The sequence below is a fragment of the Zingiber officinale genome, chromosome 2A (assembly GCF_018446385.1).
Source record: "Zingiber officinale cultivar Zhangliang chromosome 2A, Zo_v1.1, whole genome shotgun sequence".
NCBI classification, from domain to species: domain Eukaryota; kingdom Viridiplantae; phylum Streptophyta; class Magnoliopsida; order Zingiberales; family Zingiberaceae; genus Zingiber; species Zingiber officinale.
In genome coordinates, this window is record NC_055988.1 from 165,675,792 (window position 1) to 165,692,931 (window position 17,140).

The following is a 17,140-nucleotide window of genomic DNA, read 5'->3' on the forward strand; positions in this document are numbered from 1 at the left end:
CTTGGGTAGGCTGAAGGCGCCTTGAACTGGATGAAATTCGACCAAGTCTGTGCTGATCTCCGCGGGTGACTCGGCCTGTTTAAGGCGCCTTGAAGGGCTTCAAGGCGCCTTGAACACCCTTTATAAGGGGTCTCGAGCAGCAGCACCACAACAACGAACTCCAAGCAATCCTTACGCTACAAGCTGCTCTAGAAACACCCAGAAGTGCTGTTACAAGTCCCCGACAACCCGGAGCTTCAGATTCTGCTACTTTATTGTTGTCGGTATAATTTGTTTTAGTTCTTTCAATTGTAATATCTTATTGTACATTTTACGAGCTTATAGTTGTTGCCCACGGAAAGCGATCAAGGATCGCGGGCCTTCGAGTAGGAGTCGCCTTAGGCTCCGAACGAAGTAAAACTTCTTGTGTCCCTCTGTGATTGCATTCGTTATTTCCGCTGCGTATATTTACTTTGATAGTTCTTCGATTTAACCGAACGATTTAGCCACGAGTGCTATTCACCCCCCCTCTAACACGTCTCGATCCAACAATTTAAGCAGAGGCCTAGAGAAGACCTTTTTGTAAAGCTGATCCCCGATCAGGGTGAACCGACTGGCTCACCTCCTCAATATGTGAGCGTCCTCTGAATTGGATGATGCAACTCCTAATCGTAAGAATTCCACTAGAGTCGTTCTCCAGTCATTTGGAAAAGAGAGTCCTTCCATTTGATCAACATGAGCCACCAAAGATACTTGCTCGATCAGTTGTGCTATGACGATCGGTGATAGCGAACTGGCTAGTTTGGCCAGCTCGTCCGCAGCTTGGTTTTCCGATCAGGAGACCTTATGTATGACGACCTCCCGAAAGTTGACCTTTAGTTTCTCAAAGGCTTCGACGTAGAGCTTGAGTCGCGCACTAGTAATCTCGAATGTCCCGGTCAGCTATTGGGCGGCCAATTGAGAGTTCGAATGGATGAGGACCTTGATGGCTCCAACGTGTCGGGCGGCTTGCAGGCCAGCTATGAGCGCTTCGTACTCAACCTCATTATTCATGACTTTGTAATCCAGCCGTATGGACAGCTGCATCCACTCCTCATGGGGCGAGATGAGCAATATACCTACCCCGCTGCCCTGCTGAGTGGATGAGTCATCCATATATATCCTTCAAACGGCTTCCGGCTCAGGATTCTGCACCTCCGTAACAAAATTCGCCAAGGATTTGAGCTTTGATGGCCATCCGGGGCTGATATTAGATGTCGAACTTGCTGAGTTCCGTCGTCCATTTGATAAGCCGACCAGACGCCTCTGAATTGAGGAGGACTCTACCCAAGGGGTTGTTGGTCATTACGACGATGGAGTGAGCGAGAAAGTATGGGCGAAGCCTCCGAGCGGCCAGTACCAATACATAAGTCAACTTCTCGAGACCGGTGTAGTAAGACTCAGCATCTTTCAATATATGGCTCATGAAATACACTTGCTATTCCTTGTCGTTCTGCCGAACTAATGCCGAGCCGACCGCGTGCTCGGTCGAGGACAGTTAAATTCAGTGTGACTCACCGACAATTGGCTTAGCTAGTACAAGCAATGAGTTTAGATATTTCTTAAGCTCTTCGAACGCTCGGTCGCACTCCTGATCCCATTGGAACTTAGTGACTTGACGTAATATCTTGAAGAATGATAAACTCCGATCGGATGATTTAGAGATGAACCGCGACAGTGTTGTTATCCGACCGGTGATACGCTTCGACATGTCTTGTAATGCTTTCACTTTGCTAGGATTTTCCTCAATGCCTCACTCGGTGACGATGTAGCCCAAGAATCGCCCTCTCTTCGCGTCGAACAGGCACTAGTTAAGATTCAGTTTGATCCCGTAGGTTCTGAGTGTTTGGCATGTCTCCTTGATATCTACACATAGCCACATAGGTCAGCTGCTCGAAGGGATTTATTTAATATGTCATCGACGTATACTTCCATGTTGCGGTCGATCTGCCATCGGAATACTTTGTTCATCAGCCTCTGATAGGTGATGGCCTGCTTCACTCGTGTGCGGCTCGAGAAGGGTCAATGCTTCCCCTTCGTTGATGATGTTGTTGTCGCTCAGGTGATCTTCTTGCATCTTCCCGCCGTCCCGTGGATTGATGCTCATGTCGTCGATAGGGAGAAGGAGATCGTCGACGGTAGCCCCTTGGGGGCGGTATGGTGATTGATGTCAGACCACAGCAATCGCGTGTGTTGTGTGACGCCTACTGGTGGAAGGAACAAAACATGGGTCCATACCTTGCCCTTCGGTGCCTTCGGCCGGTCAGAAGTCACATGCTGCACGACATGCACGCTCGTTTCCTGGTGCAGTCAACCTTCAGCTCTCGACCCCTTCGGCGGTTGGTGGTTGTTCAGCGGTTGTCATTCGATCAACACCACGGGTTCGGCTGGTGCCTCTTTTCTTCTTGCTGCCTGGGTCTCCTTCACATTTATATACTAATTAGCCTTCTTAAGCATGTGGTCGTAGTCGTGGGGTGACTTCCTGATGAGCGACCGAAAGAAGTCTCCCTCGATGAGCCCCTGCATAAAGGTGTTCATCATGGTCTCGGATGAGATCGAGAGGATATCCATTGCTACCTGATTGAAGCGCTGGATGTACGCTTGGAGGGTCTCCCTCGGCCCTTGCTTCAGGAAAAATAAGCTGACGCTCATTTTATTGGTAGCGCCTACTGCTCGCGAAGTGGTGTAGGAAAGTCATTCGGAAATCCTTGAAGATTCGTATCGATCCGTCCGACAACCTTCTGAACCAGCGCTGCACCGAGCCGGAGAGCGTGGTGAGGAAGAGCTGGCACTTTAGCCCATCTGTGTATTGGTGAAGTGTAGCTGCGTTATCGAACTTGCCCAAATGATCGTCCGGATTGGTCGATCCATTGTACTCCCCGATTGCCAACGAAGCATAGTGCCTCGGCAACTGATCTTGCAAGATTGCTTCAGAGAACTGGCGATTGATCCGCTCAGGGGGCGCGTCGCCTCACGACGCTTTGCCCTTCCGGGTACTTCACCCGAAGAAGACCCATGCTCTTGATTCGCCCGTGCGATTTCTGAGGGCCGTCTGGAATAGAGCCCGATGGAACGGTATCGGCGCGCGCGCGGCCGGGGGGGTGCTTCTCCTTGCATGTCGGTCAGCCCTCTATTTTGTCCCTAGATGGAGAGCTGTTCTGGTCGGTCCTCCTACGCCGCTCGACCTCCGGATATCGATGTTGCCTGCTGCGCCAGTCGATCGGCTAGTGCCTTTTGCTATTGCTGCTCGACTATTTTGGTTGCTCGAGCTTGCATGAGCATATCGAGCTCTTCTTGAGTGAGCGTCATGGTGTTAAGTCGTCCAGTTTCTTCCATCTTCTTGGCTCGGATGCAGGTGCGTTCCCACAGACGGCGCCAAATTTGATCCTGTCCGAGGGTCGAGGCTATGGATGCTGGGGGGAGTGGCGCTCCTGTTAAATGTTGGTGGACTCCGAGTCAGAAAGACCTGTACCACAACCGCGTCAGTGCCGAGACAGGGAGGGGTTCCCCGGCGATGGCCCTCCGACGCTCAAGTTAGTCTCCGATGATGTATAAGCTAGGAAGCAGAGAAGCAGAGTAACAGTAATTATAGTAAAGTATGCATACCTCCGTTGAAGCTTGGGGCCCTTTATATAGGGCTCCGAAGGCTCGCGTGCACGCTCCTCGAAACGCGCACACTTCTCAAAGCTTACCCTAAAAAGACATGTCAGGAAAGCGTCTCTGACACCATACCTCAATGACCCGAGCATATCTCTGACATGACAATGAAAGCTTCTGCCGTATGATCCTCTGCCCGTCCATGCAGCCAACCATGTCGTCTGTTAGTAGCACGAATTCCTACGAGGATGTCGATTGATCCTCTTTTTATCTGTTAGTGGGCCGAGCGGGACAACTGCTCGGCCATCTCTTAGTCGTTCAGGTGGTCTAGCCCTTTGGCCAACCGGAGTGGCTGCTCGGCCAACATTCCACTGTCAGAGCTCCGTTGTCGTGATGTGATCCTTTTTCACCAGTTTCGAGGTTCGATGTAAGTCTGAGTGAGCTGGCCGCTCAACGCATATCTTGTTTTGAGCGTCGGAAGCTCGGTGCCTGGCCGAGCTGTGGTGATATCTGATCGGTACTTCTTTGTCCCGGTCGAGCGAACGAGTTGTCCGACCGGCTAGCGACACATGGGCGTCGACCGCCTAGACTTTGACTTCCACCGTGGTCATGATCCTCTGAGGGGTGGACCCTTATCATCGGATCACTTACCATGAAATAAAAAAATTTCTTACATCCTGATTTCATGTGTAAGGAAATGTAAGGGGAATTAAAAAAATTTTGTATTATAATTTTATCTCTATTTTATTATATTAATTCAAAAAATTATTGTCATATTCTTTGCGTCGTGACGAAAAATACTCGACCGTTCGACTTGCACCGTCATACACTCACACTTCATCGACATCGATGTTGACGTCGACATCAACTTTGACGTTGACACCGACTTCGACGCCAACTTCGATGCCAACTTCGATGCCAATGCCGGTGCTGATGCCGACTTTGACGTTAACAACGAATTCAATGCCGACTTTAACAAATGAGTTACAAATATTTGAATGCGTAAGTCTTAACCAATAAATATATGCAAAATACACTAGGTTCTTGAACGTGTAAGTCTTTAACAAAAGTGAGGATTATTTTATAACTTTATATATTTAACTTTCATTACCCTTATTTTCCTCCTAAATATGATAACACATATTACATTAATGAATCTTCCTTCTCTAAGAAGAATATAAATATCTTACTTCTTTTCTCTTCTTTTTCATTAATGAACCTTTAGTATTTATCCAAACATAGGGTAAGATTAAGATCCATGACAGGGTGAGGAAGAGGAGGTGTTTAACTTTTTAATGAGATCATATTGGACTGTATAAATTAATATGCCTTAAATTTATACTCTGTTTATCGAAAAAAAGGAGAGAAATTAAAAGGAAAGAAATTAAAATTGAAAAAATAAAATCTTTAAAGGAAAAAAAACATAAATTCGAATCTCACGGTTCGCAAAAGAGGCCCTGCAGCCTCGTGGCCACGAGCGAGGCTCTATTATGGGAAGCGAGGTCCGGTCACCTTACGGCTGTGAGTGAGGCATCATGGTAGCCCCTCCAAGTAAACAGGAATATTTCTCTTTTTGTCTCATAAGATAGGAAATCAGTTGCAAGACTGATTTTTCTTTAAATATTCAGAAAATTTACCTTTTTGCAATTATATTATTATATTTTTTTATTTTTTTAAGTTTTTAAAAATAAAGTAAACAATAATAATCCTTTGTCCCAACAAAGACATAATGATTAAATTCCCTTTCCTATAAGAAAAATAATATCCTATCATTTCTCATCTATTTACTTTCTCTCTTTCAATATTTCTTCTTCGCCAAAAATAAAAAATAAAATAAACTCTAATTTTGAAGAACTAGGAAATATGACTCTGCTTTTGGCAACAACGGTGCGGTGATAAATTTCGATCCGATGGTCACCTCTAAAATTAAAATTTAAATACTTGAATTAAAAAAAATATATTGACAACAAGCACTGACAAAGCATTCAAACTTGCCGACTAGTTGGGTACATAAACACGTGGAGCTCATCGCATACTGGTTCTTCCCTTGTAGAGCTAGTTTAGAGAAGAGCAAAAGGCTAATCACATTTGAGGTCCTATGAATTTTTAAGATTATAAGAGTAACATTCATTGTTATTTTCAACTTTTCTAAAAATAAATCCTTCTTTCCTTTTTTTTTTTTTTTCTTTTTATATGCTGGACCTGATATCCCCAATCAAACCCAATGTGATCGTCATATGCTCTATGCTCTCAGGACCATCCTTGTATGCTTTCATATAAGAGCCAAACAAAAAAAAAAATAGTTTTCTTCAAAACCTCAGTATCACTACTAGAGAGCTCATATTACACAATTCTAAAATATATAGAATATGAGATCTCAAAATTGATTAGTGAATTTTAATTAAAATGATCAAAACTTATTAATCGGCCTAAAAAATTCATATTACACCTATTTTAGGTCTTATTAATTTTTGAAATTATAAAAATTTCAAATACATCATTCATTATTATTTTCGATCTTCTTTGATAGTGGTCCAAAAATTTTAAAATAAATAAATTCAAGTTAAATAAAAATTGATAGGTGAGAGAAAAGAATAGAGAGATTTGTTTTCCAAAAATGGAGAGGGATGGAGAGAGAGGGAATGATAGAAGTTAACGTTGCATGCAATTAACATAAAGGGTAGAATTGAAAGACCAAAAAAATTAATATGCTCTTTGATAATTACCAAGTATTATGTTTTGAACGTCCAACCTTTGGTCAATTGGTTAAAGGCTGATCTTATCTTATCTCCCTCGCCGGGGAACCTAGCTAAGCATCTAAAGGGAATTCCAGGTCTCTCAAAAATATATTGTGTAAAAACCGAGCTTAAGATTGAGTATAGTTGAAAGGAAAGGTGAAGAGTACTTCAAAATACATGATGATAATTTCGACGACTAAACCTGCATTCTAGTGTTATGCCATCATCAATGAACTTACTCGAGATCACAAAACAGATGTGGGTTCTCCTTTCCTAACTAGTCCTCTGCATTGCATTAAAAAAAAAACAAAAGACCCAGAAAGTGCGTTTTAGAATACCTATTTTCTGACCTGACATGGATGCCAAAATACATCGAAAAGCCACCAGCTACACCAAAGGTCGATCCTACCAATGTGCCATGTCCCACAGAAGAAACAACACAACCCTGCTTTTTGGCATGTCTCCAACTCTGCTGAGATTTGGAGCCTAACGTCACTGTTAGAAAGACATCAGCAACCAGCCCTGTTTTTTGGCATGGTCTAGGTATGTTTGCAACTTTGCCTGTGCATTGGGTATATCGAGGGCTAAATCATCCAGCCCGTCCTTAACTCTAGAGAACCCTTTTGTCATTTGATTGGTTGTGATCAACCCCTCGCAGAAGCATTCTTGCAAGAAGTCTAAGACTCTGTCACTCTTCTTCTCCATGGCCATAATCAAAGCCTTCTTAACCACTTCATGATTGAAAAAAGGCATCCCCAAGTCACGGATACATCGGCATGCTTCCCCTACATCGCCTCCGCTTTCATACTCCTCCAGAAGCTTCGTTATCTTATCCTTTGCGTCTTCCACTGCCAAGCCAGTACCACCACCCCAGCACCTCAGAAGCCTCTCACCAGCATACCGTGCGGAAATAAGAGAACGAGCCATATGAACAGTCTCACTTCCACTGCAATTGGGAGGGAGCTTGTTGCTGATCTCTTCCAAGTTCAAGGGTGCTAACACATCATCAATCACAGCTCGAGCAAGAAAAAGAGCCAACTCGTTAGAGGCATCCAAGATGTCAAGTGCAGTATCCTCAGCTGACTCCAGAAGCATTATGAAACCTTTAACAATATCGTCTCTTGAAAACATCCCCATACTTAGTGTGGAGAGCAGAACAGAAGCCATCTCTCTTTCCCTGTTTTTCCTTTCCATCGACAGAGTGATCAGCTTTTTGATAAAAATAGGATTGTAATCTGGAGCAGCAAGGTCCCGAAGACTTTGAGTTAGATCAGATTCGTCACCTGATAGAAAATATTCATGAATTGTTGTAACAATTTCTTCCTTGTACCGTTTTAATTTCATATGTTCTTCATCAGTGCAATCCTCAAACACATCCTTAGACTTGAGAAAGGAAGGGTCCAGCCATCCCTCAGAGATTGCTTTAGACACTATCACTTCGAACAAAGACTTAGCAGTTGGAATATCAAGTGAAAGGTCATCAAGGCTATCGGCAAGCCTTGAGAATCCTTTGACCATTTGACTAGTACTGATCAGACACTCTTCTGCTGCTTCTTTTAATAGCATTAATATAGAAGGCTCTGATGTTTGAATCTCCATCGCCAAAATTAGAGCCCTTTTCACAACCTCATGATGAAAGAAAGAAACCCCAAGCTCCCTGATGCACCTGCAAGCCTCTGTTGTGTCTCCACTCTCAATATATTCCCTCAACAGATCTGTGATCTTCTTCTTAACCTCTTCAACAGTAATGTGAACGGTACCACCCCATCGTTGTTCAACTAATTCTGCATGGTGGGGAGCTGAAAGGTAGCTCTTTTCAGCGATTTGTATAACCTGAAAAGCTTTAGAGGATTCATTGAGTGATCTCTTTACCCTGGTGAGGAAGGCAGGAGGTAAGATGTCATCAACAACAGCGCGAGCAACAAACAAAGCTAGGACGTCAACTGCATCTGGGATATCCACAGTCAAATCGTCGACAGAGTCTAGTAGCATGACAAACCCTTGGCTAATCTGTGCTGGGCTCGTCACATCGGCATAAAGAGAGGACAATAAAACAGATGCCATTTCTTTCTCTTTGTCATGCCGATCCATTGCCATAGAAATGAGCTTCTTCACAAAGAAATGATGGTACTTATCAGAACCAAGCTCTCTAAGATCAGTAGCAGCCAATTGCACATCACCTGTGTTGAAGTATTCCTCGATGATTGTCACCACAGATTTCTTGTAGTTATCTACAGGGTCTGAAACAGTAGCTGCCACTAGCTCATACAGTTCCTGAAATTCGCAGCAATAGCATTTATTTGTCTATGTAATCCAACAAAATAAACAATAATAGCCGACAAAAAGGACTTTTTATCCACCGAATGCTTGTGTATGCATCTGTGCAAGGGTCATCAAGAGGATCATACCTCTTCACTCTCATAGTTTGGATCATTTCGGTCAAGACATGAATCTGTTTCAGTATCAAGGAGTTTTCCCCATGTTCCTTTACCACCAGCACCATCTAAAAGAAAACTAAGATCAGTGTGCATAAACCAATATATGTGTAGAGATATGCTACACTACAACAAAATAAACTTACAAAGGAGAATTAACCTACCTAAACAGATTTTTGTAGTGATTTGGATGGTAACATATTTAGAAAAAAAAACATGAAAAAAATTAGTGAAATGACAGAAACCTTGCAAAGAAGCATTAATCATTGTTATACCAAAACTTTATATTGATCCAAAGTGAGAGAGAAATCACATTTAATCCAATGTATTTTCAATCCTATACTCCTGCTCTTCAGAAATTATTATCAGTCTCTATATAATGAAAATATGACATCTAAGTAAAGATAAGAAGTAATGAATTTCATAGGCCGTCATTTTGGTAGTAATTAGGATTTAAAACAAGAAACAGATATGTATTGTTTTTGAAGCTCAAATCTGAATGTATAATGGCTGGATTACAAAGAATATAGCATCATTATTCCAAATGAAAGGAAAATAATGAGAAAAACTAGTAATAAACAAACCACTAGCCACCATGTACAAACTTAAGTATACGCTAAACATTTTATAATACTGAAACCATTTTAAGAAAGTATATAATAGACTCCTAAAACCACAGATTAGTGTAGTAAGTTCAGGTTATTATTACTCTTCTGAATTAAGATGTTTGTTCTTTGACAAACAAGAACATTCAGGTTAGCCCATGCATTCTCGTTTCCTTTAGTGTAGTAACTTAGAATTTGAATCTAGTTACAATTGAAAGTAATTTTGTCAAAATTCCAGAATACAGATTTTTGAGGTCAAATATCTGGCAAGCTATACGACATTTGTTCAAGTTACCACATAAGGCATATGCATTATGTGGGTGCATATGCAATCAATATCAAGAAATTATTTAACATTCACTGTATTGATACAACAAAATTTAAATTTTATTAAGAAAAATCAAGTTAAGGGTAACTCCAGAGGATGATGTTAATATCTACTAAAAATTTTAAAAAAATAATAATAACACTAATCACACAAGGATTAACAAAATACAAATAATATTTATATTTCTAACACCGCAAAGAAAATATGAACCATTTATCTAAGAATGGCAGAGGGTAGGATACATGCAAAATTTGCATACACACCCATATATATAGGACGCTATGCGCAAATATGTATGGATTATTATATTCATACTATTCTCATAATGTGAACATAAATAGCCAAGGTAGCCAACAAATTCACTTGGTTCTAACATGCAACAAAGAGAAATGAGAAATGAGACATTAAGGATTTTAGTTTATTTGAGTACTTGAGCCTTTAAATCCTAACTCATCTGATGCTCATCACAATCTATTACTTTTCAAAAACTTATACCCGACCAATTCAATCAACATGCTATCCCAATTAAACGAGTTGAGTCGAGTCAAGTAGTCACAGACTCACAAGTACCCAAGAAAACTTATCCCTAGTGCCATTTCCAACTTATTGAAAAAAAGTTATGGTTGTTTTATTTTCAACCTTCTCTTATTTAAGATTTATCATTTATAAGTCAAATAACAGTACATTTCTCAGTATGTTGATTCTATATAATTAGAAATAAACACAAACTAAGACATCTCATGTTATAATCTGAGATTTGATTGAGTTATTAGGGCATTAAAAGAATTCATTTGACACCATTAGTAGAAATTAAAATTATTTAGGACTGAATTAAAGCAAATGTATGCAGAATTTAGTGGTTTTCTGGATTCAATTTGGGTTCAAATTGGAGTTGGATTGGCCGATTGAGGGTTGAGCCGGGTTGAGAATAAGTTTGATTCATTTTAGGTTTGGACCTAATTCAATTTTGGAGTTCATTTGATTGTCTTAGTTATATTGGTTCAAATTAGTTTGGTTCAAGCGAGTAATCTGTCTGTCACTACCTCCTATTGCAGTTCTGACCCGCCCATAACCTCATCTCTGGCAGCCCCCTTTCTCCCCTCTCTTCCTTGCGGAAGTAGCAGAATGTCTCCTTGTGGAAGTGCACGAGGTATCACTCTCTATTGCAATGTAGAATAGCATTAGTAACACCCATGGATGGGTTCAACAGTCTTGTTTGTTTGCAATTAGAAGTTAATATTGGGATGTTAAGATGCTTGTGCAATATGCTTTCATGATACACACTGCAATTTGAAATTTGTATGTATTTGGTTAGTTATTTTGCAATTGTACTTCACCCTTTTTTCATTTCACTTATGTTGTTTGTTCCAGGGATTGAAATATCATTCTGTGCCCAGCGGCACAGATGATTTTTACCATTCCTTCGACGGAGCGAAACCGGCACCACGCAATGAACGATTTCGCATGCATCACGCACGCATGTTGCGTACCAAAAGGTGTGTCGTTGGCATACCACATTTATAGTGGCATTGGAAGCATCGCGGGACGCTTTCAGTGCCGCCAAAAGCGTCCCACGAAGCTTCTAGTGGCACCAACGGCATCATGAGATGCCTCCGACACCGCAGGCAGCATGCCGTCAAAGGGTGATCCGCGTGTGTGATGCTCCTATTCCTCAATGAAAATTAGATTTAATTAATTGTGATACTTCGAAGAGGCTTTCATGAACCCTAATTAAATTATCACAATAAAATTTATAAAAATATATTTAAAATTTTAAAAAATAATAATAAATTTTATTAATTAATAATCTGAATGTTTTTACTGTTTTAAATTTTATTTAAAAATTCTATAAAAATAAAATAAATAAAAAAAATCTAAAAAATCAAATTTATATTTTGATAATTTTTTTAATTTATTCTTTACTATTTAATTGATATTCTGATATTTTTTACAATTTTAAATATATATTATTTAAATTAATCATTAATTAAATTATATAATTATTATATATAAAATAATATCTTTGTATTAATTTATATAATTATGATTATTTAATCTTGAGAATCAATGTTTACATCTGATTAACACCACTACTTTTGGTATTAGTAACGTAACGTATTATGTGTCAATTTTATCGCGGGTTATTAATAAATCAATTTTCTTTAAAGAAAACTATATTTAATTTTTTTCTAACAATATTAAATTGTTCAATAATGGATAACTTATATAAAATCAATATACAATTTTTTTTTTTAAATTATACATCATAAACATATTTATCTAATAATTACTATATATAAATAAAAAAATATTAAAACCTTATCAGCATAACACGATACGATACTGAAACTGTATCGTTCCAGTCTGAGACCAAAACCACCTTGATTTGTTCTACCCTTTTGACTCTCCTTCTGTTGCCACTCCAAGGCCATAAGAAGAGGGTTGTTTGAATTATGATAGGAGAATTGCTCTAAGGATATCTCACACATTTTTAGTGAAATATTTAGATTTCCTTAATCCCCTTATAATATTTTTCTTAAATAGTTGAGTATATAGATCTACAATGCGCATGTACGAACTAGAAAGAGGCAAATGCAAAGGTTTAAAGACGAGAGGCGTTTTAGAAATTTACTTTTTTCCTTTTTCCCCTTTCTTTTGAGGAAATAAAAATATAAAGTTTTATCAATCTTCTCCTTAATTTTCTAATTCCTAATTCTCTCATTTCCCATACTCTATCTCTACGGTGCAACGGAAAGGCGTCAAGTTGTCACCTAAGCATTCGCGGTTGGATCCCCAACTACGGCGCATTTACAGAGATTTTTCCTCCAAATGGGGGATGATGGGCTTCTAGGCCGCCCACCGCGAGTGCTTCCCGATATACCCTGGTGGTTGGTGGGAAACTTCCGTGAGATTAGACCGGCTACCCCAAGTTCAGTGTTACCTAGTTCAACAAATTTTTTTGAATGAAAATGTAGCCCCCAGGGCTTGATACAAATGGTAAGCGCATATATTCTGTCTGAATAAGATAGGGGTTGATCCTATGTTTCACCGCCTGCAAAAGCCCCGCCATGCACTTACCATCTCTACTCCTGTTGATCCTCCATCCATACGACGTGGGGACGTTGTAGGAGGCCATTAATGTGGCAGTTCCAATTTTATTTTATTTTTTTTTTTTTTTTTTTTTTTTTTTGTGAATGAAAATGTAATATGCTCGATCATCATGGTAGCATAGAAAGATGGCTGATTTTTCTAATTTGTAAGGAAATACGATGTGCTAGCACCATACATCAACATGGGCTTACCCATGGATACTATGACCAATATCTTGAGGATGAAAAGTGTGAAATAACAAATTTTACGTACAATATGCACTTATGGACTTTGACTTCTCAAATGGGACAAACTCAATTTTAATTAAAGAAATCTCCAGTCCCAATGAAAAAGGACACTGTACACTGAGATAATTTATCTGAAGTTAGCATAGTACTGAATTTGATGGACAAGTTCATAATAACTTGTTTCAGCTTGATGGAATAACAAGAAGTGTATGGATAGATATGCAAATCTGTAAATAATGACACCACTCTATCTAAGATTTTAAAATAGGTACACAGCCTGGTATGCAATTGGATAACTTGGTAGAATAGATACTATATGCGGATGCATATTTCCTTCCAAATTAAGGATCATTTAAAATAAACTGCAATGATAAAGTGCAACTTATAATTTTTAAGAACTAATCAATACAAAGTTAACAGGCTGTCTGTAGTGAGTTTAAGAACAGAGATTAGAGAAGGGATTTGGATTGGGAACAAAGATTAGAGAGGATGTAAGATGATGTAAAGTTATAGACAACAGCGACGGGGAGAGAGAGAGAGATCATGGAGCTCCCTACTACTAGTAACTGACTGAATAATGTTTGCTGAGACTAGCCTACTATTTTTTAACAATAGTTGTGCCAGAAGAGGCAAAGAAATAGGGAAATTAAGGGCACAGTTCATTTGGAATGAATATAGAGATACTTAGATACATTGTGTTTGGGTATATGGGATATGAGCCAAACTAATAGTTTGCTCCAAGTTGAGCCAGCCTGATAGATGCTGGAGTATGTGGATAAATAATTAATCTATAGATATTCCGACTCATTTGATGCAAAATTAGGATCCACATATCTAGCTCACCATTTATAAAATTCTCTAGAAAACATCTACTTCTCTAGATAAAGATCCCCACAAGATGGAAGGAAATATTATGTATATCTGAATATATGATCTGTGCAAAAGACTCAAATCATCCTTGTACTGTTAAGACTAAGACCAAGAGCAAATACTGTAAGAAGTGTCTCAACTTTGCGGGTGCAATAAATGCAAAAGAACATGGCTCTTGCTTAGAATTTTATTTCCACCAGCCAAAGTCTTGATCACAAATGGGTTTATTCACAATTACATTATTCACAACATATAATAGTTCTTCAATTAACGAAAATTTTCTTCCAAATATTAAATGTAAATTGCACTATATGTGATACGACACTAATCAAAGAATAAATCCAAATTCAATAAATGTATGACATAAAAAACATACAATAACTCAATGTCAGTTGCATACTACATAGAAATAAAAGGCTACGGAATCTTTTTAGAGCCTAGGACTTAATTTCTCAGAAAACCTCCTCAACTTTATTACTTTAACATTGCATTTGGTGCGTATAGATGAGATGGAATCAAAATGAGAATGGAGATGGAATAGAATGAAACAAAAATGGAAAATGGTCTATTTCATCCTTTTGTTTGGTAGCAATACTAGAATGACATAATTAGTGAAATGCTTCAATCTATGTTTAACCTCTTATTCATTTAATTCTTTAGCCAATTTGACTTGCATGGTTCATTTCGTTAGTCTTGAAGTGTATAATCAATCCCATTTATTCTATACATTTGATTTGGTTGATCCACATACCATCCTCAACTTGGTTGGTTCACTTAACACGTCTAGCTCATTCAATTCACCAATCTATCCAACCTGATTAACTCAGCCAACTTAAGTTAGTTTGACCTATCTACCAAGAAGCTTAACCGACCTGACTGATTAACTCAACCTACTTAACTCAACCATCGCAAACACAACCTATCTGTGAGGCCTACACGACTAATTCAAACTGTATATCCCACCCATCTTGTTCATCACAACTAGTTTGCTTGACTCGAATATCTCAACTAGTCCCCTCCCTCGCTTAACCATCCCAACTAGCCTAATCAGCTCGGTTGATTTACTTAACTTGATTGGCTTGAACAGCACAATTGACCCAACAAGCCTAGCCACCCAAGCCAACTAGATCAATAAAACCCATCTTGTCTGTGCATCCTATTCAATTGATCATCCAATTCACTCGGTCCACCAACCCACATTAGTTTTTAAATGATAATTTATTAATATATATCATACTTGATCAAGGCGACAAAGTTTTCCACCTCTTGAAGTATGGAATGGGTTGAACGGAATAAGTAATTTGTTAGAATCAATCAATTCACCTCAAATTTCCATTCAAACATTGGATCAGAATCATAAGGAGAATGAATCACTCTGATTCCATTCCACTGATGTGAATCATATGCAACCTAAGCACTTTAAGCTTCTAAGAATAAATGATACACAGGGAAATGGATGTATACAGGACGGCAAAAAAGATTGCCACAGGGAATGACTAGACATTTTTCCGGAACCTAAACATATGTCCCACTCCAATCAGTTTAGACGCCACATCTAGATTAAAAGTTTTTCATACCAAAGAGATACGGAAAGAAAACTGAACTAACAAAGGTAAGGGCTGCATGAATTTCAAACATTAATATATGCTTTAAAGAAAAAAAAACTCACATGTCTAGGCTCCATTGTAAAACCTAATTGGTTAGTTATAATCAGGTCATTGATTCAAAGCGTACTCAAAGGTAGGTTATTTCCCATTGATATGTAGAACTTTTGTACTGCAATGGAATCTACAATAATAGTCCCTCTAGGATCTAAAATATATCTCAGTACATTATCCCTATTGTCTATAAGACAAATGTATACATTTCAATTACGATCGTATTCTATGGTTACAATTTCACCACATATGACATTTCGATTTCGTTAATTAATTTTACACCCTCCCATTGGTATAGAACTTCTGTACTGCAATGGTATCTCCAGTTACAGTCCTGAAATTATCCCCATAGTCTATGAGACAAATGTATACATTTCAATGAGGGTCATAATGTCTGATTACAATTTTACCACATATGTCATTTTCATTTTCTTAACTAATTCTACGCCCTCCCCTTCATGCCCTGTGGCTGTGGTAATGATTCATCATAGAAATTAATTTTACGATGTTCATATTCTATGGTTACAATTCTACCACATGTCATTTTCATTTCGTCAAAAATTAATTTGTAAACCCTCCCCTCTCTCCAACGATCTATATATCATATAGAGATGTAGTAAATGGTTCTACTGATCTCTGCTTCGATGCAAATCTAGATATTCAACAAGGAAATCTCTAACCGGGTAAAACACCATAACTCACCCTTTTTAGCCCGCAATGCCTTCCCCGAATGCGAGCGCCGTACGTGCTTAGCACCGCCACCTCCAACCGACGAACCTTTCCCACCGCTGACTGCCTTGCTCTTAATCTCCGGAGCCAGCAAAGAGCTCCAAGATCTCGGAGAAACAATCTCAGCGTTCTGAGCCGCTATCCTCATCACTTCCCTCTGCTCCTCCGTCAGGAATCCTTCCTCCTTCGGCGACGCCATATGACCCAGCGAGATCTGGAGAAGACAAAATGTGCGTCAAATCCTCAACTACGACAGCGAATACAGTAGAAATCGAAGCTTACCGAAACGAGAGACGAAAATAGGGTTCTCTTCACTGAAGGTTGCTTGAGATGGGCGAGTTGTGAAGAGGCGGAGGAGAAGGAGGTGCATATAATATAGGCGAGACAGTAGGCGGACGACGCGGACCGGAACGGCCCGTTTAGAACGCGAGTCGCGTGCACTGCTGACACGGAAAAAAAAACCTAGACCGCCACTGTGCCAGGACAGCCATGGGCGGTGGAGCCCAAGCCATTCCGGACTTGCTTTGACCTAATCTACCCCTTGGACCTTGGATTAGAATTCGGATCCACAGTCCTAAACTTTCATGTCCTCTGTGTCCCGCTCATCGTCGGTCAAATAATATCTCAAGGATATCATGCACATCATGAGGATGTCACGCATATCATGAAGATGTCATGATCATTCGATCGGTAAGAAGACACAGGAGTTCGGATAGAGGATCTGAACTACTTGAATTAGATTGCTTTTCACTAATTTGGTTAACGACGATAATCTAGTCCAAGAGTGGATTCATATAGAGTATTATAATGGAAATCATTGTTGC

General features: G+C 39.5%; 1 protein-coding gene across 1 annotated transcript; it reads right to left on the reverse strand.

Annotated features, from left to right (window-relative positions):
* Positions 1-6,449: 6,449 nt before the first annotated feature.
* On the reverse strand, positions 6,450-16,727 carry LOC122043043 (MA3 DOMAIN-CONTAINING TRANSLATION REGULATORY FACTOR 1-like). Its single transcript, XM_042603487.1, has 4 exons — positions 16,599-16,727; positions 16,290-16,530; positions 8,762-8,856; positions 6,450-8,627 (listed from the first exon to the last, which is right to left on the reverse strand). Exons 2-4 carry the CDS (start codon positions 16,513-16,515, stop codon positions 6,852-6,854), a joined length of 2,097 nt encoding a protein of 698 aa, XP_042459421.1. The 5' UTR covers positions 16,516-16,530; positions 16,599-16,727; the 3' UTR covers positions 6,450-6,851.
* Between the last annotated feature and the right edge of the window lie 413 nt (positions 16,728-17,140).